This window comes from Mytilus californianus, unplaced genomic scaffold, assembly GCF_021869535.1.
Source record: "Mytilus californianus isolate M0D057914Y unplaced genomic scaffold, xbMytCali1.0.p SCAF_7, whole genome shotgun sequence".
Taxonomy (NCBI): domain Eukaryota; kingdom Metazoa; phylum Mollusca; class Bivalvia; order Mytilida; family Mytilidae; genus Mytilus; species Mytilus californianus.
Window position 1 is genome coordinate 90,226,228 of NW_026262723.1, and position 26,034 is coordinate 90,252,261.

The window sequence follows — 26,034 nt, forward strand, 5'->3', positions numbered from 1 at the left end:
TAGGTTTCTTACACAAAATAAATGTGGTCCAAGATCTTACAAATCTATTGCGCAATACTGTGCAATTGAAGATTTCTACTTGAAACTTTTCAAAAATTTGAAATTTGAAAAATTTTGAAGAAAAAAATATGAATCCCTTAAAAAAATTGGAAAAAAAAAAATCCCTTCCCCCCCAACTTTTTGAAACCCCCCTTGGAGCAATAACTCCAAAACTCAATCCTAACCTTTCCTTTGTAGTATGGAACATTGTAGTACAATTTCAGAGAGATCCACACACTTAAACACAAGTTATTGTCTGGAAACTAGAAAAATGCTTGTTTTTGGCCCTTTTTTGGCCCCTAATTCCTACATGTTTGGGGCAATTAACCCCAAACTCAATCACAGCCTTCCTTTTGTTATATGGAACCTTGTGGTACAATGTCAGAGAGATCCATACACTTACACACAAGTTATTGTCTGGAAACTAGAAAAATGCTTGTTTTTGGCCCCTTTTTGGCAAACTGTTGGCCCCATAACCCCTAAAATGAATCCCAACCTTCTACTTGTGGTATTAAACATTGTGGTACAATTTCATAGCAATCGAAATACTTATACACAAGTTATTATCCTGAAACTAGAAAAATGCTTGTTTTGGGCCCCTTTTGGCCCCTACTTCCTAAATGGTTGGGACCATCATTCCAAAAATCAATCCCAACCTTCCTTTTGTGGTATTGAACCTTCCTTAAAAAATTTCATAGAGATCCATTCACTTAAACTAAAGTTATTGCCCGGAAACCAATGTGTCTTCGGACGATGACGACATCATACCATTATACAATCCCAAAATTTTTTTTGCGGTCGTATAAAAATTGAAGTGACATAGATATATGATTTTACATATTTTTTTCAAGTTTTATCTTGATCAATTTTGGATTTTTAGCAACTCTTGATAAAAGAGAGGCAGAAGACCAAAGGGATAATAAACAAGCATTTTGAGAGTATTGCATGGCAATACAGCAATACATAGTCCACTACCGGTTAAAAATACATTGTACTGGAGTACTGGAACAAAATGCTAACTTGATCTATAACTTGTCATAGTTAAAACTATATAACAAATATCAAGTCAATATCTTCAAGCATGACGAAAAAAAGTGTGGAAAACTGATTATTTAAGTGAATTTTCTAAGTCCAAGGACCATAACTCTGCACAAAATCATCAGACCAGAACAAAATTCGAACATGATCTGTAACTAGTCATGATAAAACAACATATCAAATATCTAATCAATATCTTCAAGCATGAAGAAAAAAAGTGTGGAAAACTGATTTGCCAGACTGACGGATGGACAGACAGACGGACTGAGTGCAAACTTAAGAGTCCCCTTCGACTTCGTCGGTAGCGGACTATTCGTCAATAGCAGACTAAATATCATAAGCTGAAGAAAAACCAGCAACGCAAATGGCAAAAAAACAAAAAATATCACAAGTGGGTAATTGATAAAACTCACAATGACCTTCTACATTATAAATTAATATTTTGGTCAACATACCTCTATTAGTTCATCCACATCTTGGACATCTCCTGGAACATCTGACAGAGAATTAAATATCTGAGCCGAGTTATCTAATGACTTCAATTCTGTCTCCTGAACAGAAAAAAAACAATCATTAGGTAAACATGTAATTAACTTGTAACAGTTGGTCTAAACTTTTCAGAAGTCAGTCATGATAACTGATTCACTATAGTTACATCATACATGAGGATTACCTGTACTCATTCACTGTTAGCAATATAATACATGTTGCTAACTGATTCATTGTGGGGATATTTAAATAATCATTGTTTACTGATTCAACTTTGGAATATTACACATGTTAACTGACCCAAAGAGGAGATATTATACATGATGTTTACTGATTCACTGTGGATATATTATATATGATGTTTATTGATTCACTGTGGGAATATTATTCATGTTGTTTACTGATTCAACTATGGGATATTAAATATGTTAACTGGTCCACGTTGGGATATTATACATGATGTTTACTGATTCACTGTGGGGATATTATTCATGTTGTTTACTGAATCAACTTTAAGGTATTAGAAATGTTAACTGACCCACTGTGGGGATATTATACATGTTGTTTACTGATCACTTTTGGGATATTATGCATTCTGTTAACTGATTTATTGTCAAGGGATTAATTGGTAAATGTCTTCTTGTTATCCAGTGGAAAAATTTCACAGGCAAGTTCAGGACATTAACATTAATATCATATGAATGTGCACTGCTTTGTACTAAACCAACACACCAAATCATATTTTAAATGACCTGCCTCGGTGGTCATGTGCTCACCTCAAGTGCATTTGTCGTAGGTTCAAACCTCAACAAGGTCAAGCCAAACACTTTAAAATTGATATTTGCTGCTTCTCTACTAAGCATGTGGCATTAAGGAGTAAGAGCAAAGACTGGTCAGCTCAAGAGTCAGAATAATTTGTTACGGTAAGAGAAACATGTCTTCCTACGGACTGTTATCTTGTGAACTTGCACATTGAAAATCCAGCTCAGCGTGTCAGTCTAGTACAAAGTAGGGTTCATATTCATATCCCATTAATATGTTCTCATCATAAATACATTTAATTTGCCATCCATCCATCCATTCATCATATTTCAAATGTACTAGCTCACAAGGTAAGTCACACCCTACTCTGAGGTATTATTATAACAAGTCTTTGCTTTTACTCCCAAGTGTGATGTATTTGGCAGAGATGAAGCAAATACCAATTTTAAAGACTTGGTTTCACCTTGCTGGTATTTGATCCCACAACCATCTGAACTTGGTTGCAAAAAGTCACTAGGAGACCACTGAGGGATATTTTATTCTTACATTCTATTATTACCTTCATTTTCAACATGCCCATTGTCATTTGAAAGATAATTGTAGATCCTTCATTAAAGAACAGATCCCAGATCCTGAGTAAAACTTTCATATGTACCACACTGGCAAACAGGGTTAGAAACCAATGCAAACTGATTAATGATAACTCTGAAATGTAACATGCTGGTTAGTATGCAATCATCATACACTGCAAGCAACTGTTATTTTCATAAACACAGTCAAACCTTAACCTATTAAAGTTGAACTTGGTTGTGTCAATAACTCAGTAAAGTCAAGGTATTTAGTCAGTCCTGATAAAATTCCTCATTTATTCAATACATTTTTTACTCTGATGTGTCAAACTTAATTGATTTATTGAAATTTTGATTAACTTGAGTATATTTTATAAGTGCCTCATCGAAATATGAACATATTTAATTCACAAATGTTTTGAACCTCAAAGTAAAAGAAAATAAGGAAATTTAAAAAAATAATTAAAGTTTGAAGTACTGTCAAATATTCAAATCAGTATATATTTAAATTTGAGTCCAAATTAGTTATAACAATCAGAATAGTATGCTTATGGTGTGTCACTGACTCAAGCATCTAATATGTTGAAAAATTATGGTAGGTCTCTAAGACTTGTCAAAGTTTGACTGTATCTACTGCATGCACAATGCACACATAGTATTCCAAATCTTTTAAAAAAAATGTACAATTGCATAGATAGTAGAAAATACATAATTTCTGAAGCATGTAAATAACTAGAAATGGACAATAAAAACAAATGTAAGATAAGGTATTCAGAAAGATTTGATTAGTTCTGTAAGACACAATATAGATCTATTATGATCAGTGGTCTAACCAATAATTCAAAAATAGCATGGAGTCTTATTAAATCCTGTACAGTTGTTGATAATATTTAATTTACCGATGTCATGTTCTTTGAGGACTAAATCTAAATCTGGTAAGTAGTTAATAAGTATCTGCCTCAAAACTTTCTGATCAGCCTGAAAAAAATTAATTAAGTATAGTTAGCAATCAATGGTCAGCTCTTGGCCATAGTACTTATTTAATTTAGCAAGAGAGAGAAACTTATGATTTCAGATTCATTTAGAGGAAAATGCAATCTGTTAGGGTAAGATGTCATATTTGGGTTCTGTAACACTCCATTAAAATGGCTATTATAAGTTATCTACGTTCATATCCGTAGATATGGATATTTTAACACCCTGAAGTATCCAAGTACACCCTGAGGCGATATGAACGTAGATAACGAATTTATCCCCGGTCTTAGTCCAAATCTTGCGATTTTTAGAGAAATTCAACCACAAAATGTAACGTGAAAGCAACGTTTTTTTCATTTTTTAAAAATCTTTTATTGAAATTTGGGAATTTGACATATTTTTAACAGGGTGTAGGGTACTACCTTTGGTAGAACCCTACAGGTAGTCAAATACAAGACGTTTTTAATCCAGAGACAGAGAAACGGGAATGGGTCCAATTTGGCGCTCAATGTTGTGAGAGTTACATCATAGACGGTGTGACGTCAACGTGGGTCATTTGCATAGCTAGGTCAGTAGTCCCATTCATTGACAATGTGGCAGCCAAGTGATGCATTTACTAAAATGAGTGCAAATGATCGACATAATAAGATAAAATTGTTAGTTGATTAAATATTTAATTTCAGACATCATGGATAATCTACAGAATTCGATATTTCACAAGGAACAACCATGCAACTAAGGAAAACGCGCGTGATGTTCCCCGTTGTAATGGGTAGCAACGTCCGGGTATATGGGTTAGCAACACCCAGGGGCTATGGGTTTTGTAACGACGTGCGTTAACCAATCAAAATCCTAGAAATATACTAAGCCGGGGATAAATACTTTATATTCTATTTTTAAGTTTTTGATATACACTTGCAATATGGTTTCCTGGTGGTTGACAGTAATTTTCCAGCTTTTCATGGATTGGAAGCTAGAGGACTTATATGTTAACAGCTGGTGTAGGTATGTATATTTACATAAACACATGTCTAGTGCCTTACATACATGTATTTTGAGGACAAAAATGTACCACAGATAGGTACAATTCCAAGATTAGATTTTTAGTGTAACTGGAGTGGGACTAAAATTTATCATTTCAAAGTTAAGCTATAGGTATGATAATTCATCAAAATATAGATACATGTGCTGAATGTGCTGCAGACATTATTATAGCACTTCAAATTCATAAAAAACATGTTCTTAAAAATTAATCCCTATCATCATTCTGAGTTAAGTGCTCTACGATAAAACATCTCTATACATCTTTTTACATCTGTACAACAATAAATAAAATGCTTCGCTGGGGCGCAGCTTGATACGACCGCAGAGGTCGAACCCTGAACAGTTGGGGCAAGTATGGACACAAAATTCAAGCTTGATACAGCTATGACTTTGGATTGTCATTAAATATTTGATACAGCATAGGTTTCTGACACAGGATGAATGTGGTGTAAGAACTGGAAAAAATTTAATTTACCTATTATGGTGGAATATCCATAAACTAAATTGTTTGTTAATTTCAATATATCAAAGAATATGTAGAATTCAATGTTTGATGTAATGTAATAAAGTTGAAATTTGGACCGTTTTTGTTCAATGTGGACCAATTTGGTAACATGTATAAATAATCAAAAATCTAAATACATGGGAGCCCATTTAAATACATCATAAAGGTATTAAAATAGAAAGTGACATCATAGTCAAGGCTAAAAATAAACAAAAATCCTTAATCAGCAACATTTAAAGTAATATCTAAAAATAAAATTCCTTTGTAACCATAAAAGCCCATTTAAATACATCATAAAGATATTAAAATAGAAAATGACATCATAGTCATGGCTAAACATAGCAAAAAACCCTTAATCAGCATCATTTAACAGTAATATCTAAAAATGGAAATTACATCATAAAGGTATTAAAATAGAAAATGACATCATAGTCATGGCTAAAAATAAACAAAATCCTTAATCAGCATCAGCAACATTTTATAGTAATATCTAAAAATAAAATTCCTTTGTAACCATAAAAGCCCATTTAAATACATCATAACAGATATTAAAATAGAAAATGACATCATAGTCATGGCTAAACATAGCAAAAACCTTAATCAGCATCATTTAACAGTAATATCTAAAAATAAAAATTTCTTTGCAACCATAAAAGTAAAATAGAAAATGACATCATAATCATAGCTAAAAATAAACAAAAATTTTTTTTATTGGCAAATTTTAAATGGAGTTTATTATACTAAAACAATAAATTTGCAACCATAAACATGATAAAACCCCATTTAAACACATCATAAAAGTATTAAATAATTCAACTACATCATAAGGCTATAAAAATAGAAAATGACTTCATAGTCAAGGCTAAAGGTAAACAAAAAACCTTCATCAGCAAAATTTTATATTGGCAAATTTCCAATGAAGTTTATTACACTAAAATTGTTGGCAAATTTCCAATGCATTTATTAACAATAAAGTTATTGGCAAATTTCCAATTTACATAATTTAAAAGCAGTGTAGATGAGATATTTAAATGAGTTTGAATTACCAACCTTACACTGCTTTTAAATAATGTTCTTTACTCAATTATTTGTCTATTAAAATGGAAACCCTTGTTTTTTAACCTTTTTTCCCCTTATTCCTTAAACATTAGAGCCATAACCACCCCCCACCCCCCCCCCCCATTTTTTCAACCCCCTTTTGATTCATCATCCCCCACCTCAATCACAACCTTCAATTTGTGGTATGGTACATTGCAATACAATTTCACAGAGATCCATACACTTGAACACAAGTTTTTGTTGCAAACTAAAAAAATATTTGGCCCCTTATTCATAAATGTTTGAGCAATTAACCCCAAAACTCAATTCCTACTTTCTCTTCGTGATAAAAAATAACTAACTTAAAATGTATATTTTAAACAAAAAAAAAAGGAAAAAAAAAAATTACCCCTTTTTTGACCCCCGCCCCCCTTATGATTCATCACTCCCACCCCCCTTTCCCCCAAAACCAAGCTCAATAACAGCCTTGCCTTTGTGGTATGGTACCTTGTAATACAATTTTAGAGAGATCCATACACTTGAACACAAGTTATTGTCTAGAAACTAAAAAATGCTTATTTTAAACCCCTTTTTAGGCCCCTTATTACTAAACGTTTTGGGCAATTACCACAACACTCAATTCCAGCTTTCCCTTTGTGAAATGGAACCTTGTAGTAAAATTTCAGAAAGATCCATACACTTACACACAAGTTATTGTCATGAAACTAGAAAAATGCTTGTTTTTTGCCCCCTTTTGGCCCCTTATTCCTAAAATTTTGAGGCAATTAACCCCAAAATCAACCCCAGCATTGACCCTTTGTGATATGGAATCTTGTGGTACAATGTTAAAGAGATCCATATGCTAACACACAAGTTATGTCTGGAAGTTACAAAAATGCTTATTTTCGGCCCCTTTTTGGCCCCTAATTCCTTAACTGTTGGTACCATAACCCCCAAAATCAATCCCCACCTTCCTATTGTGGTATTGAACCTTATGGTAAAATTTCATAGAGATCCATTCACTTAAACTAAAGTTAGAGTGCGAAAACCATTGTGTATTCGGACGACGACGACGACGCCAACGTCATACCAATTAAGACCTCAAAATTTTTTTGCGGTCGTATAAAAAGTGGGACGTATAATGCAGGTAACATGTCCGCTATGACAGAACACCTCTATAAACCCATAGGCCATACATACCTGTATACCAATCAAGGTATGTGAATAATATGATGCAGGTAACAAATCTTCTATGATTGAACACATCATCCAAAATGCATCCTCTTCTTCCATAAATAATAACAGAGAGGCAGCAATCTACAAAACAAATGATATTGGTAAATGTAGAGTTATTTCATTAGATCTTGGTTCACTGATTTTTAGGAAAGGAAATTCTATCATTTTTCATTTTAACTTGTTGTGTGGTTATTATCATCAGTAAATGTTGCAATTCATATAATTTCTATTTGACAACTGCTCCTTGAAATTTCAGACGTTCTCATAAAATAGTTATGTCACACAGAAAATTTTTCAAAATTAATTTCCCAGAAAAAGTTGCTGGACCAACTCGTGGGTAGGGCCTCTAAATGGTTGACAAACTGAGATGAACACCCAGCAATGTAACTTTATAGAAAATATTGTCTATTGTAATTCCTATCACGCTAACTTAATCATAAAACTTAACATTGAAAATTGTTAATTGATTGAAAGTCACTAGACCATGACCTAGGGGCCAGGGCCTTAAAATAGTCGTCAAACTGATATGCACTGATAGAAATGCAACTTCATACAAAATGTCATTGATCTATCACAAGTACTTCCTATCAAACTAACTTAAGCAGAAAACTTAACATTGAAAATCAAAGTCACTGGACCATGGCCTAGGGGCAGGGCCTCAAAATTATCGTCAAACTGATATGTACTGATAGTAATGCATCTTCATACAAAATATCAATGATCTATCACAGGTAGTTCCTATCAAACTAACTTAAGCAGAAAACTTAACAATTGTTGACGCCGTCATCGCTGTCGTCGGAAAGGCAATCCTTATGTCTCGCTTTCTGCGTTTTTTGTCACAGGCATGAAAAAAACCCAGTAAATCCCCTCCATTTGAACAGGGGGATAACAACTTACCACTCCAGTCCCTTGACAGTATCCAATGTCTGGGTATAACCATGCCAGTCCACGTAACACTCTTCTTAACCTAGGTATCCCTGTACCATGTATGTTACAGAAACAGGCATTACTGGGCATTGTTCTCAACAAGTCCTGAAAATCAAATGTAACATTTATCATTCATTTCACAGAGATTATCAAAATCCCTAAATGACAAAAAAAATAAATTATATTTAAATACAACCATTCATTGATGATCTGATGTTGCTGTGTATTTTCCTAATATGGCAATATATAAAGATTCTGTTTATACCTTAAATCTATTCTGTTAATATACCATTACAAATGCTATTTATATCTGAACAACTAAATTTTAAAATCATTATAAAACTCTTTAAACAAAAAAATCAGAATTTAACTTTAAAACTAAGAAACAGGAAAACCAAGCAGTAAAGATAGAAGAAATGACAAAGGCCACCAACAATAACAGAATACAGAATTAAGAAATAGAAAGAAAATTAAAGGCTAGAACCGAGTTTAGGTGGTAAAAAAGAAAGCAATCAGGTATAATGGTGTGCTTGACATGTCAGTTGTCAAGTATCAATGAGTAATGATACTGAATATGATTTATGACATATAACATGTACATGTTAAACAAAGAAAAACATATATATTTGCCAATTATAAACATACAATAAAGACTATTTTCTACAGAACCAATTAGGTTTCTGACTTGAGAGAATGCTAATAAACGTGTGGAGGGTTTCAACAAATTTTTTTTTTTAGATCTCGACCTCCCCCTCTCAATCTAAACCAGTTGAACAACCTAATGTACATAAAATAATGTATAATAAACATCAGTTTTAAGTTTTATTGTTTGAATAGTTTTACATGTTTGTCATTTTATAGCTTACTATGCGGTATGGGTTTTGCTCATTGTTGGAGGCCGTACATCTATAGTTAACTTCTGGTTTCTGGTGGAGAGTTGTCTCATTGGCAATAATAATTTTCATTTCTATATCAGTACAGAAAAAAGCACTTAACTCTATGAAAGCAGGGAAATACAAAACAATAACAAAAAATACTGTATTTAAGCATGTTTGCAGTTAATAAAGGCAAGCTTTGATATTTTTTTCATACCTTTTCAATTTGTTTTGATGTCATCAGATGGTCATTAGAACTAGCTTTGACAATATCTTTATATGAAAGATCAGATTTTTCTTTCTTCTCCTGAGCTCCAGAAAGTCTCATCCAAATCTGTGGTCGTAATGAGTGGGGAATACCCAACCTAACCATGCTCTTCAGCTTATCTGATCTTGGTAATCTTGATTCAACCTAAGTAGAAAAACAAACAACACTGACTAATACAGAAATTTAGTATTTACTTGATAATTCAGTTGGGATAACTTCATAATAATTAAATAGTATTCACATTTCACACAAACAGTTTTCCGGTGCCAATAAAAAATCTACCTTTGTACAACGTTATGGTCAATTTTCAGTGCACACGCTTAAATGTCTCGCCTACCATACTGACCATTGATTTTATGATGATATATCTACATATAAAGTTTTACTACAAGTATCACATTAACATTTATGATCCAAGAAAATGAGGTCAAGGTCAGATAAACCAAGCCAGAGACTTGTACACCTTTAATACAATCATTCCATACACAGAATATAGATGACCTATATATATAGCTATTGCTTACAGTATAAAAGAAACAGACCAAACTATGGAAATTCTATACTGACCAATGAACCATGAAAATGAAGTCAAGGTCAGATGAACCCTGCCAGACGGACATGTACACCTTAAAATCATTCCATGCATCAGATATAGTTGACCTATTGCTTAAAGTATCTAAGAAACCATGTTAACCAGGAAAACTGAACATTAACCAATCAACCATGAAAATGAGGTGAAGGTCAGATGATACCTGCCAGACACACATATACACCTTACAATCATTCCATACACCAAATATAGTTGACCTATTGCTTAAAGATTAAGAAAGACAGACCATAACACAAAAACTTAACATAAGCAATGAACCATGGAAATGAGGTCAAGGTCAAATATAACCTGCCAGGCTGACATGTACATCATAAAATATTTCCATACACCAAATATAGTTGACCCTTTGCATACAGTATTAGAAAAACAGACAAAAACACAAAAACTTAACATTGAGCAATGAACCTTGAAAATGAGGTCAAGGTCAAATAAAACCTGCCAGACTGACATGTACATCGTAAAATATTTCCATAAACCAAATATAGTTGACCTACTGCACACAGTATTAGAAAAACAGACAAAAACACAAAAACTTAACATTGAGCAATGAACTGTGAAAATGAGGTCAAGGTCAAATAAAACCTGCCAGACTGACATGCACATAGTAAAATATTTCCATACACCAAATATAGTTGACCTACTGCATGCAGTATGAGAAAAACAAACCATAACACAAAAACTTAACATTGAGCAATGAACCGTGAAAATGAGGTCAAGGTCAAATAAAACCTGCCAGACTGACATGTACATCATAAAATATTCACACACCAAATATAGTTGACCTGTTGCATACAGTATTAGAAAAACAGACCAAAACACAATAAAATGCTTTTCTTTTGTGGTATTGAACCTTGTGGTAAAATTTCATAGAGATCCATTCACTTAAACTAAAGTTAGAGTGCGAAAACCAATGTGTCTTCGGACGACGACGACGACGACGACGACGCCAACATCATACCAATATACGACCACAAAAATTTTTTTGCGGTCGTATAAAAACCTTATAAACCTTGTGTTTAAATTTCATAGATTTCTACTTACATATACTCAAGTTATTGTCTGGAAACCAAATGTCTTCGGACGAAGACGACGACGTGTTACCCTTTGTGGTATGGAAACTTGTGGTATAATAACAAATGAAATATAGGTTTATAACCACAAAAGGAAGGTTGGGTTATGGTTCTAACAGTTTAGGAATAAGGGGCCAAAAAAGGGCCCAAATAAGCATTTTTCTAGTTTCCAGACAATAACTTGTGGAACGGTGTATGAATCTCTCTGAAATTATACCACAAGTTTCCATACCACAAAGGGTATCACTTGATTAAAAATCAAAGCACGAAAGCGCTGTAAAGGCAGTTAATTACAGGTTGTGTGTATTTTAAGTCCAGTTATATCATTATCTTGCATAGTACAGGTGGCTTTCAGTATTTAAGATTTAGAGTTCTCTAATGATATTGAATAAGTTTTATGAATGTCATATTCTGAGCACTATATGAAGGCGATTGTTCTCACTTGTTTATGAACTAGTGCATTATGTCCAGTTTGTACCTTTTTTATCTATGTTTATAGTCAAATTAGTTATCAAAGGTACCAGGATTATAATTTAATACGCCAGACGTGTGTTTCGTCTACATAAGACTCATCAGTGACGTTCAGATCAAAATAGTAACAAAGCCAAACAAGTACAAAGTTGAAGAGCATTGAGGACCCAAAATTACAAAAAGTTGTGCCAAATACGGCTAAGGTAATCTATTCCTTGGATAAGAAAATCCTTAGTTTTTTCATTGGCAATCATAAAACATCTCCTTATTTATATAATGATCTATATTCAACGACCTCAGGTACAAAAAAAATGTATGTAACTAAACTATGATGGGAAACCTTTGACTTCTTTCTTTATATAAACTTTTGATTTGGTACCATAGAACTATGTAGAGTAAATGTACATTGCAACATGTCAACTCTTTCAACTCCAAGCAAAATTATATTTCCAAGCATAAAGTAATTTATGAATGAAATAAAATGCTCCGCTGGGGCGCAGCTTGATACGACCGCAGAGGTCGAACCCTGAACAGTTGGGGCAAGTATGAACACAACATTCAAGCTTGATTCAGCACTGAATTTGGATTGTAATTAAATATTTGACACAGCATAGGTTTCTGACACAGAATGAAAGTGGTCTAAGATACTTAAAAAAATTTAATTTACCTATTCAAACCATATCATTATTATTTGCTTTTATATATAAATCAGAAATAACCAATTTAAAATGGAAAATTTTAAAGAAAAAAAAGGAAAAAGAATCCCCCCCCCAAATTTTTTGAACCCCCTTATGATTCATTACCCCAAAACTCAATCCCAGCCTTCCCTTTGTGGTATGGTATCTTGCAGTACAATTTCAGAGAGATCCATACACTTGAACACAAGTTATTGTCTGGAAACTAGAAAAATGCTTGTTTTTTGGCCCCTTTTTGGTCCCAAATTCCTAAACGTTTAGGGCAATTACCCCCAAACTCAAACCCAGCTTTCCCTTTGTGATATGGAACCTTGTAGTACAATTTGATAAAGATCCATACACTTACACACAAGTTATTGCCATGAAACTAGAAAAATGCTTGTTTTTTGCCCCTTTTTGGCCCCTAATTCCTAAAATTTGGAGGCAATTACCCCCAAAATCAATCCCAGCATTCCCTTCGTGATATGGAACCATGTGATACAATGTCAGAGAGATCCATAGACTTACACACAAGTTATTGTCATGAAACTAGAAAAATGCTTGTTTTTTGCCCCTTTTTGGCCCCTAATTCCTAAAATTTGGAGGCAATTACCCCCAAAATCAATCTCAGCATTCCCATTGTGGTATGGTACCTTGCAGTACAATTTCAGAGAGATCCATACACTTGAACACAAGTTATTGTCTGGAAACTAGAAAAATGCTCATTTTTGGCCCCTTATTCCTAAACTTTTTGGGCAATTACCCCCAAACTCAATTCCAGCTTTCCCTTTGTGATATGGAACCTTGTAGTACAATTTCATAAAGATCCATACACTTACACACAAGTTATTGCCATGAAACTAGAAAAATGCTTGTTTTGTGCCCCTTTTTGGCCCCTAATTCCTAAAATTTGGAGGCAATTACCCCCAAATTCAATCCCAGCATTCCCTTTGTGATATGGAACCTTGTGATACAATGTCAGAGAGATCCATAGACTTGCACACAAGTTATTGTCATGAAACTAGAAAAATGCTTGTTTTTTGCCCCTTTTTGGCCCCTAATTCCTAATATTTGGAGGCAATTACCCCCAAAAATCAATCCCAGCATTCCCTTTGTGATATGGAACCTTGTGGTACAATGTCAGAGAGATCCATACACTTACACACAAGTTATGTCTGGAAGTTACAAAAATGCTTATTTTTGGCCCCTAATTCCTTAACTGTTGGTACCATAACCCCCAAAATCAATCCCCACTTTCCTTTTGTGGTATTGAACCTTATTTTAAAATTTCATTGAGATCCATTCACTTAAACTAAAGTTAGAGTGCGAAAACTAATGTGTCTTCGGACGACAACGACGACGCCAACGTCATACCAATATACGACCACAAAAATTTTTTTGCGGTCGTATAAAAAGGAGTTCTTAATTAAGAAATAAACTGATTCGCTGAGCAGAGCTGGATACACCCGCAGAGGTACTACCCTGAACAGCTGGGGCAAAAATGGACACAATATTCAAGCTTGATACAGGTCTGAATTTGGATTGTAATTAAATATTTGACATATTATAGTTTCTGAATAAATGTAGTCAATGAACTTGAAATCGGTTATATGAATTGAATTTATATTCAATTAAAGATTTCTTGCTGTTGTGCAATACACTGTGCTGTTGTGCAATACTTAATAAATCTGTTGCCAGACTATAAACAAATAAAGTTCAATTTCTTCTCAATGTCATATTTGAAATTGATGAAAATCAATAGGGAGATTACATCAATAGCTATAAATAATTCACCACGGTTTCATGTGAACTGCTTAAAGCATTTTTGAGTTGTTGTCCAAAGACTGGAAAATCCCCCCTTTTTTAATGAATAAAACCCCATAACTCAGAAATGTAAAATCTAAAATTTATAAAATTCTAAAGGGAGCTTACGGATTGATTATTTAGTCTTAGATGCAAGATTTTTTTATCAGTTGTTAGTGGCTTTGAACTAGCTGTCAGTAACTGCGAGTACTCTCAGATTTGTACTTGGTGTCTTTTTGTTGTTTGGATGTACAACTACCCGACCACGTCCACTTGTATTTGTATTTATCCATCTGATGAGTTTAGCCTCTTTCAACTGATTTTTATAGTTCTTTCTTATATTGTACTGTTACACCACTGTCCCAGGTTAGGGGAGGGTTGGGATCCCGCTAACATGTTTAAGCCCGCCACATTCTGTTTGTACATGTATGTGCCTGTCCCAAGTCAGGAGCCTATAAAAGTGTAATTCAGAGGTTGTCGTTTGTTTATGTGTTGCATATTTGTTATATTTGTTCATTTTTTTACATAAAATAGGCCGTTAGTTTTCTTGTTTGAATTGTTTTACATTGTCATTTCTGGGCCTTTTATAGCTGACTGTGCGGTATGGGCTTTGCTCATTGTTGAAGGCCGTACTGTGACCTATAGCTGTTAATTTCTGTGTCATTTGGTCTCTTGTGCATGTGTGGAGAGTTGTCTCATTGGCAATCATACCACATCTTCTTTTTTATATTTACATCAACAGATATAAAAAATTCACCAAAGTCAAGGTGAGACAACAAAACTTAGTTGTAAGATCTCTGAAATTTTTTACAGGGTACGAGTTTTTCTCATTGTTGGAGATTGTACGGTGACAGTAACACCTGTAACTGCTTAAACCCATTTCTTATGCACTTTAGTTTGATAAACTCACTGAATATCATACCACATCTCCTTATTTTTATATGCATTACAATTTACATGTGCATGTAATTGTAAATATATATATATCAGAACAAAATTCATTGCGTCACTTTTATTTATGCATCCTTTGGCACAATACAAGTTCTAAAATTACACAACATAAAACAACTAAATGTTATTTCAGATGAAAGTTTTGTTTCAGTTCCATTCATAGGATTTATTAGAATTTTGTATGTTTTGCCAAGTCCAATAATTCGCTCTATGTGACATAGAGACATAGTTGACTAAACCACCAGGTGTCGAACATTCAAGAATTTTCAGTGTTTCTGTTTTTATTTGATGAAAAGGTTGCCTGAGCTCTAGGAGCTTTAGGTTTTATCACGGGATATTCTGTGCTGTCAATAATAATCCAAGTCGTAGGAAACTTTAATTTGAAGTTGGATGGTGAAAAATACCTGACTAAACCACTAGATGGCCAAGTGTTAGCCTCACACCACTGTTTAGGCATAAAAACAATCCATGTGTACACAATATTCTTAACACTAGATTCAATCTAGAATCTAGACAGTTCAAAGTTGGTTGTATGATGCCTCAATTTCATCAAAGTCATAAAAAAACTGATTTTCAACTGACACCCTATCAATTTGAAAATATATGTATCTCAAACAATGTGCTGCTGGACCAAGTGTGGTCAAAACAAATAAAAATTTAGTATACAACTCTAAACCGGTTAAAAATGCATGGCTGTGTCACGTGTCTTCATTTCAAAATTCTCTGCTGAAAACATAGGCATTGATGGTGTTTGCGTAATTCCATCTGTGAAGCTCAACATTAGCTCGGCAGTTGGTGGTGGACAGTCATAAATCCTTTCTGCAGTATGAATGACTTCTTCAGGAAAACCAACTTTACAATCAAAACTTTCCTCTAGATTTCTACTACAATATTCATCAAGTTTAGTTCTTTTGTTTTCACAGGAAACTGCCCTGATTTTTCTTTTAGTGGACGATTCAGTCTCTTGCTTGGTCCAGGAAAATAGGCTGGGAATTGCAGTAGACTTAAGTCTCTGTATGGTGGGTTTGCGCCCTGAAAAAGGTTATAAAACATTAGTTTTTTTTATAATTAAATGAAATTCCATTAGCAATGTATACTTTGTACTACCTGGCGAAATATTAACTAGATTTATTCATTACAATCTGGATAAAACTATGTTTGCCTGATTCAATGTATGTTATGTCAATCCAAAGGACAAACAATGAGAGACTTATGCAACAAACGTACATTGTTTGTACCTAAATAACTATAATATAGATGAGAGCATGTCATTGTTTTGTTCCTGTTAACATTGTCATTGATATTTTTCAAGAAAGTCTATGAGGCATAGCTTATGCATTCCTGTCATTACTACATTAGCATAATTACTGCTAAAATAATTCTCAGTATGATATACCTCTTGTAAGAAATCATTATAATTGTAGCAATCACCAAAAAATCTCAAACAGATCACATTGAATCGTAATCCAAAAAATTATGACGTCTTGAATTACCCACCCCCTTTTATTCTAAAACGATAATTGCGGTTGTAAACAGACTTTGGTTTATTCGCATGGCGATTACATATATAACTATATATTTCACAAGGAAAATAGAGTTTTACCATGAATAGTTTCCTGCACATAGTCTTTTTCAGTAAAACGTGCCTTGCAAACAACAGCTGATTGAGATGGACTCCACGATATCATCGTGTTCTCGTCCAATCTGCGTATGGGCCATGGCGTTGATCCAACTTTTCCTTCTTTTTAAGTCATTTGGAAATGCATGTCCTCCTCTTAAATGACATCCAGGTACACAACAACAAGTACTTGGCATCGTTAATTAGAAATATAACTGAAATAGTTGCACAGTGCAGAAACCGGAAGTAGAGGAACAGGATCCGCTACCACGGCGCCACCTATTCAGGAACGATAATTTGCTACTTTATATAACTGCGAAAATAACGTTAGACGGGTTCACGTGCTTAAACAGAAATGCGCTTTAAATTGTATAATATAATTCATGTTCAGTCGACCTTTAATTATTATATCAACGACTGAAATGATTTATAAACATCTAGATTGCAGATAACACTCGAAATTAACCCGAGCTCTTTCCACCCGGAATTCAAATAATTCTAGTTTGTCAATCGGTTGACTGCTTATAATGCAAAATACTAATATATCAAAAGTTTTTAAAACTAACAAAACACAATGATCGTTTCTCTATTTCCCAATGTAAATGAAATGAAACAAAAAACATTTTATATCGCAATAAGAAGAGGAGAGAATTCAACATTTCCGGATCTACTTGGAGTCTAACGACCCCCCACGTAGATAAGTTGGATATCGCGGAAGGAAGGATTAACCCGGCAACTAGAAAGGCATTAAAGCACTGCCTTTAATTATAAAAAGAAATTTTCAATTCTTATTATTACATTCTTATGATACAACCATGAAATTAAGAATTATATCAAGCTTATGAGTTTGTTTTTCTGTGCATTGTTTTAACATTTTAACAAATAGCATGTGCAGTCACAGCTGTTGTATTTAATACAGAAATAAAATATGATATTGGAGTGCTTTGCGATAGTGATCAGCCAATCAAAATTATGGATCTTAATGTAATGTACATGTAATGTAATTATTGCAGTATAACACACACATAAACAGGGCTAACAAAACTTCAGAATAATAGGGAGATGTGATTTCTCCGTTTAGAATCATAAGTGTCTATTAACTTTCAGTGCTACAATGTCTGTTTGTATCTATATTGTTATTTACCATTTGTTTTATATGGTTATGTAACTACATTGTAGGATAAAAAATATGCATTATCTTATACTTTTTTCTGTGACAAATAATTATATTTCATTTGTTATTTGTTCTATTCATATACACTCTATTAGATTTAAGGATAAAAAAAAATTGAGCTGTTATCAATTTTAATCTAATCACAAAGGGTAAAATGGTGCATTTCAAAAGCATTCTCAGATAAAGTTTTAGGAACTAGCCTAGTGCTTTCAAATCTATTTGGAAAGGAGCTCACTGAGGGCAATAGATTAAGAGAGCAAATATAATACCTTGTCCCATGTAAGGTCTCCAACTTCATTATTATGTGTAAATTCTAAGTAAGCTGTCCATTTCAATCTGTGTTGTGGGTCTTCAACAAATGGAGTACTCAATAATTTACTGGAATTTTCTTCCGGTCCATCTGAAAAATTTTCAAAGGTACACAATACTTCAGACACACCATCTCATTTACTGTATTTTAAAATTCTTGATTAAAAAAAAAACTTTCCAAAGATAAAGTCTTTAACCTATAATGGTTTACTTTTATAAATTTTGACTTGGATGGAGAGTTGTCTCATTGGCACTCATACCACATCTTCTTATATCTATATACATTTAAATAAATTAAATCGGAAGTTTTTTAACAGCAATACTGTTTATATTGGAAGCTTGTGTGAGTGCTAAGTTATAAATCTTTTTAATGTAGACTGTGTTTCTCAATTACCGACAGGGGCCTAGGTGGCTGAGTGGTCTATGTACCGTAGTCCAACTACTGTATCACTAGCCTGTCAACACTGAGGTTGGGAGTTCTATTCCCACACATGGCAGGTGCATTCAACTCCAATTCCAATTGACCAGGATTGTCAGTTTTCTTACTGACGGTTGGTGGGGTTCTCTCAGGGCATAATGGCTTCCTCCGCCAATAAATTTTTTGTTTGTTTGTTCTATTTTTGATACTTTTCAATTAATGTTGTTTTAGCAAAAATGATTTTTTTCTGTGTATTCTTATTTAATACAACATACATTACTGTTAAACTTTACCTACCTTCTTCTTCTACTTTAAATCCGAACTCATCATATCTATAGTCTAATTCTCCATTTGGGTCTTCTGGCTGCAAGAATAAATTAAAAATTTTCTTCAGATGCTATTTCTTGAAAAATCTGCTGTCTATGTTTCATAACATTCCATGAACATGATGAAGGTTGAACAAGTTATTGATGTTTGAAAAATTTAACCCAAGACTCTATCTAAATGTTAATTGCAAAAAAAAAAACTAGACAAGTCCATTTGTCAGAAAATACAACTAGAGGCTCTCAAGAGCCTGTGTCGCTCACCTGTATTTACTGATGCTTTGGAAATCATGTAAAATAAGGTTAAAATCATAATTAATAGTATTAGATATTAGATATTATAATGATATCTAAGATAATAACAAAAAACTGAAAATTTTTGTAAAATTACTAACTCAGGGGCAGCAACCCAACAACGGGTTGTCGGATTCGTCTGAAAATTTCAGGGCAGATAAATCTAAATCTGATGAACATTTTTGCCACCTGTCAGATTTGCTCTAAATGCTTAAGTTTCAGAGATATAAACCAAAAACTGCATTTTACCCCTATGTTCTATTTTTAACCAAGTCGGCCATGATGGTTGGAAGGCACAGAATGAATGTGGTCTAAGAACTTAAAAATTTTAAATTGGACATTCACCTATTATGGTCCAATATCCAAAATCTAAATACATGGTTAGATTCAGCATATCAAAGAACCCCAAGAATTCAATTTTTGATGAAATCAAACAAAGTTTACTTTTGGACCCTTTTGACCTCAATGTGGACAAAGTTGATAACGGGGCCCAAAAATCAAAAATCTAAATACATGGTTAGATTCAGCATATCAAAGAACCCCGTATATTCAATTTTTGTTGAAATCAAACAAAGTTTAATTTTGGACCCCGATTTGGACCAACTTGAAAACTGGGCCCATAATCAAAAATCTAAATTCATGTTTAGATTCAGCATATCAAAGAACCCTAAAAATTCAATTTTTGTTAAAATCAAACTAAGTTTAATTTTGGACCCTTTGGACCTTAATGTAGACCAATTTGAAAACGGAACCAAAAATTAAGAATCTAAATACACGGTTAGATTCGGCATATCAAAGAACCCCAATAATTCAATTTTTGATGAAATCAAACAAAGTTAAATTTTGGACCCTTTGGACCTCAATGTGGACCAATTTAAAAACGGGGCCCAAAATCCAAAAACTTAATACTTGGTTAGATTCAGCATATTAAAGAACCCCAAGAATTCAAGAATAAAACCCCATTGAAATTGATCAAGAAATAAGCAATTTATACGAAGTATCTTCTTTTGCACAATACTGTGCAATTGAATATTTCTTGCTATTGTGCAATACTGTACAATTGACAATTTCTTGCTATTGCGCAATATTGTGCTATTGGATATTTCTTGCTATTGCGCAATACTGTGCAATTGAAGATTTCTTGCTATTGCGCAATACTGTGCAATTGAAGATTTCTTGCAATTGTGCAATACTGTGCAATTGAAAATTTCTTGCTATTGCACAATACTTATTATATAATAATTTACACATCCTGTTTGGTGTGTATCTCCTACCATATCATTATTATTTGCTTTTAAATATTAATCAGAAATAACCAACTTAAAATGGAAAATTTTAAAAGAAAAAAAAAAAGGAAAAAAAGAAAAAAAAAGAAAAAAAAAAATCCCCCCCCAAATTTTTTGAACCCCCTTATGATTCATCACCCCCAAACTCAATCCCAGCCTTCCCTTTGTGGTATGGTACCTTGCAGTACAATTTCAGAGAGATCCATACACTTGAACACAAGTTATTGTCTTGAAACTAGAAAAATGCTTATTTTTGGCCCCTTTTTGGCCCCCTATTCCAAAACGTTTCGGGCAATTACCCACAAACTCAATTCCAGCTTTCCCTTTGTGATATGGAACCTTGTAGTACAATTTCAGAAATATCCAAACACTTACACACAAGTTATTGTCATGAAACTAGAAAAATGCTTGTTTTTTGCCCCTTTTTTGGCCCCTAATTCCTACAATTTTGAGGCAATTATCCCCAAAATCAATTACAGCCTTCCCTTTGTGATATGGAACCTTGTGGTACAATGTCAGAGAGATCCATACACTTACACACAAGTTATTGTCTGGAAGTTACAAAAATGCTTATTTTTGGCCCCTAATTCCTTAACTGTTGGTACCATAACCCCCAAAATCAATCCCAACCTTCCTTTCGTGGTATTGAACCTTATGGTAAAATTTCATGGAGATCCATTCACTTAAACTAAAGTTAGAGTGCGAAAACCAATGTGTCTTCGGACGACGCCAGACAAAGACGACGACGACGCCAATGTCATACCAATATACGACCAAAAAATTTTCAATTTTTGCTGTCGTATAAAAACCGAGAAACGAGAAACACTTATGAACCACATCAACAAACGACAACTACTGAACATCAGATTCCTGACTTAGGACAGGTGCAAACAAATGCAGCAGGTTTAAACGTTTTAATGGTACCAAACCTTCACCCTTTTTCTGAAACAATAGTGTAACATCACAACATAGAAAGACACACTATAAAATATCAACTGAAATAGCTTAACTCAATCAAAGGACATATTAACACCATTGAACATACACTGAACAAATGAATTTGACCTATGATACAATGTAAATACAAAATAAATAAACTAAGGGAAGAATAATAAAAGTAACATGTAATATCGGTATGAAATGTTAAACAATTAAAGAAAAACAATATGCTCTAACAAAAATATTAGCCATTTGCAATAACTTTAAACACAGGTAACTGAAAATAATTTTGTTGTTAGGTATACGTGTACAGTTCCAATAGAGAAAGGAAATATTTTTACAAAATAAATAATTTTAATGTTCATAGTACAAAATGAGAATTTATAGTAATACCAAACACTTATCAAAGCTGGTATATAGACCAGATATAACCCTGAATAACATTTAATAACAAAAAAGCAATACAATTAGTATCAACAGGCCAAATAAACAAGAAAGTATGATTTGAGAGTACTCGCAGTTACTGACAGCTAGTTAAAAGCCAAAACAATTAATAATAAAAAATCATGCATCAGAGACTAAAATCAACTAAAACACATCCCAGGGATTTAGTATTTTAACGATGGACAGTCAAAGAAGACATGACTAGTGCAATGCCAAAAATAAATGTATCGACAGACAGTAGGATAGTTCAAAGACTTTTAACCAGAGACTGTATTGTAATGGTTGCTTTGGATACTGTCTTTTGATCATAAAAAAGCTTCTGTACAAGTTTTGTAAAATTCCATGTTTCGGGTACAGGTTAGACAAAGTTATTGATGTCTGAAAAACTTTAACCTGAGACTGCATCTTAAAGTTAACTTAAAAAAAGTCCATTTATAAAATATGTAACAAGAGGCTATCAAAATGACAGCAAACCAGGTTTTTATTACATTTGTATATGTATTAATTAGTGTCATTGTTAAAGCAATGAAGGATCAGAACTCCTGACTCCTAAAATGTGAATAAAAATCAACCCACCTGTCGTACAACCCCAAATCAATTACAGGAGTTCTGTCAGAAAAACACGGTTAAAAAATTAAAACAACAAATTTGGTTAGAATATTGTCTTCTGATAAGAAAAAAGCTTCTCTCTAAGTTTTATTAAATTCAATGAAGGTTTGACAAAGTTATAAATGTCTATAAAAAACTTTAACCACAGACTGAACCTAAGTATAGACGCTGCCATCTGATAAGAATATAGGATCACTAAATCTCGCTTCCACAAAAAAAAGTTTCATACACGACAAAAATGTGTATCACATGCTGTATTGTCCTAAGAGATATTGATCTTTGTTTGAGACAGCATACATTTTTTTATACGTTAAAAAAAAAGATAATTCTAGAAGTAATCCAAACAGGGGTGTGATACAGGGTATGCAATATAGATTAAATGTACATGGATGGTAGAAATCCTATGACAGTACCATAGACCTGATGTTTGTGTATGTAAGTCCTAAGGGTGTTATCATACATATACCTGGTTACTAAGTTTTGTAAGTATATCCTCTGGCCACATGGATGGTGTGAGTGCTGAGAAAGGTCCTCCAGGTGTAGGTATAAATCCCTGGGGACTAGTGGTGTGACTTGGTGACATGCCAATATGTCCAGATTGTTGTGCAAGATCATCTTCATCTTCTGACAAGGTTTCAACTATAATAAAATAATATGTTATTATAGTTGTGCAGGATTTTGTATACACAAGAAGATTATGTTAAAATTAACAGTGAATCAAAGTGATTACTGGAAATTTAGGGCAATAATACTCTAATTTACAACTCGTACTGTCATGTACTATGAATTAGAATATAAAATGTATAGAGAAGTTTTCAGATTGAATCACCCACAAACACCATCACAAACTGGGAAAATTCCACACCAGTAAAATGAAAGAGTGATTTTAACTGAATCATCTTGTGTGTTTACAATAGATTTCAAATACCATGCTATTTTTTAGAGAGTTCATTGAAAATGAAAATAATGCAAAATGTATTATTAATGTACATCAAAGAAAGAAGAACAGCGTGGAGGCCTTCTGCGACTCCTGGCGCGGAGAGGGTTAAGGTAAGGAATACCATATTTTCAAGATCTTTTGTCTTTCTAGTATATTTTCTTTTATAATATACTATATATGCACATTCACTAATCTATGATGATATATGTGCTCATTTAATACAACATTTTACAATCTCAGTGCATCTTTGGATTCACCAGTTTTAAAAATGATGAGTTCAGACAGATTTTCATGAGTCCAGGACTCATGGTCTCACCTTAGTGCGAACCCTGTAAATATAACCCTTATCAAGAAACACTGTATGAGATGCATAAGAGAAATCTAGAATGGTCATATGTGATATAGATTTTTATGTTAATAGATAAGTTTGTTATTGGCATGCAGCCCTTCAGATGCTGAATGGATTATAAGCTTAATGAGAAAAAGCGAGAACAATAAAAGAGGAAAATGTTAACATGAAATCTGGAAAAATCAGGAGCTTACAAGAAGCTTTGTGCCAAGGCCCCCTACCAGGTCCTGCTCTGAAATGACAAATGTAAAACAATTCAAATGAGAAAACTAACGGCCTGATTAATGTACAAAACAATGAACGAAAAAACAAATATGATACATGCATACAGCAACAGATAAACCACTGAATTACAGGCTTCTGACTTCTGGCTTCTGAAAATGTTTGAGGGTGCCCAACCATCCTAACCTGGGACAGTGGTGTAATAGCACAACATTTGAACAGACCATAAAAATCAGTTGAAAAGGGCTTAACTCATCAGATCAATACAAAGCAGAAAAGTAAGTAACAAAAACACAGATCGGACGTGGCAGGGTATTTATACATCCCCACAACAAAAAAGACACTAAGTACAGATCTGATCAGATAATATGCTAATTTGTGTTATAAGTTTGAATAAGAATAGTGATATGTCCCCATGGTTTAAATGCCAAAATAACATCCAATTAACAAGTTTAACCTTGTACACACGCCAGAATATACAATCATTGTAATTCGTTAACACTTGTTGAAAACTCAACAGTCATTTTAAACCATCAACTTGAATTTTGTCTTTTCTTTTAATCTCCAATCAACAATAAACTATGTGTATATTATTAAATCGGGATGAAACCATTCACTTTCTGGAAAGAAACGACCTGAGGTAAACAGGAACTGGGCGAAACAACCCTGCTACATTGTACATTGTACCTCTAGGACCCATTGTCAACGTATATTTGTTCCACCTAACAGAAGTTCCACTGGAAACTTTGTTATAAACAATGTCATAATACCTGTTCCTGTTGGAACAAATATTCTATACCATTTATTCCGTTAGGAACATTTACTGTAATATTTATTCCAGTGGAAATAATATTCCAGAATATTGTTTCCATTTGGAACTTATATTATGAAGGAACTTCTATTCCGTGACACCACTTAATAAGTTAACACTCTACCAACTGTCTACAGTAAGGAATACTCTGTTGGTACAGCTAATGGAAGTGATTTCTGAGCTACTATGTTAAGGGAAGCACTGCTAAATATATTTTAGACACTCAGACAGGGTTCTCTTTCATATTAGTTTTCTTGTGTTTAATCCTGGCGAATAAATAGTTTTTGGAAATCACTTTAAACAGAAAAAAGTGCCTTTTGTTTATACTGTCATTGAGAGTTTGTTAGACGCGTAGAAAATGTGAAAGAAACGATAGACCGCGCCGATAGATATGTGCCTAGGCTACTGCATATTTTATCCATTTTTCGCATATTTGTTTACCTTCAGTGGCTTTACTACTATATCCGTCCTGATTCCAGCCACCAAAAACAGATTTTGCATATTCCATACTGATGTTTTACTTTTCTGCCATGACGTGTGGGTTGTTAATCTACATTTTCATTCATTATCATCGATTTTCTGTGGTTCTGACGTGCACAGTTGTTTTGTTTACATGCGGACGAATTTGAAAACCGGAAATGAGAGCGAAATTGAACGAAAACCAAATCTTTCCATATAAAGTCATTCCTTTGATAGTTCCATCACATTATAACTAAATGTAAAGATTTTCATCTTTAGAAGAAGAAAATAACGAGGGTTAGTTTAAAACATATAAATTTTAAAGAACTAGATTCTGGTCTTTTACCGCTTCCCTTTTCTCCTCTTAGCCGTAGAAGAACTCCAATTTACAGGAGCACCTATGTTTTGGAGACGTTTTGGTCACAAACCAGTTCAATAACAGTCGAATCGGCCACATTATTACATGTCGTGTGGGTTGTCAATCAGCAAATATCG

General features: G+C 33.5%; 2 protein-coding genes across 4 annotated transcripts in view; both read right to left on the bottom strand.

Moving 5' to 3' along the window:
• The window catches only part of LOC127708659 (small G protein signaling modulator 3 homolog), a 60,685-nt gene extending 34,982 nt beyond the window's left edge, over positions 1–25,703 (bottom strand). For all 3 annotated transcript variants that reach the window (XM_052213740.1, XM_052213739.1, XM_052213741.1), the window contains exons 1-10: positions 25,522–25,703; positions 23,225–23,397; positions 19,161–19,227; positions 18,406–18,536; positions 9,715–9,909; positions 8,593–8,727; positions 7,660–7,776; positions 3,797–3,875; positions 2,888–3,033; positions 1,533–1,628 (exon numbers count right to left, since the gene is read on the bottom strand). In XM_052213740.1, the coding sequence (XP_052069700.1) occupies positions 1,533–1,628; positions 2,888–3,033; positions 3,797–3,875; positions 7,660–7,776; positions 8,593–8,727; positions 9,715–9,909; positions 18,406–18,536; positions 19,161–19,227; positions 23,225–23,397; positions 25,522–25,588 (1,206 nt within the window). In that variant the 5' untranslated portion in view covers positions 25,589–25,703. The remainder of the gene's footprint in view (positions 1–1,532; positions 1,629–2,887; positions 3,034–3,796; positions 3,876–7,659; positions 7,777–8,592; positions 8,728–9,714; positions 9,910–18,405; positions 18,537–19,160; positions 19,228–23,224; positions 23,398–25,521) is intronic.
• Positions 15,391–17,442, bottom strand: LOC127708742 (uncharacterized). The gene is made up of 2 exons (XM_052213874.1): positions 16,948–17,442; positions 15,391–16,376 (listed from the first exon to the last, which is right to left on the bottom strand). Exons 1-2 carry the CDS (start codon positions 17,030–17,032, stop codon positions 16,024–16,026), a joined length of 438 nt encoding a protein of 145 aa, XP_052069834.1. The 5' UTR covers positions 17,033–17,442; the 3' UTR covers positions 15,391–16,023.
• Positions 25,704–26,034: the final 331 nt, after the last annotated feature.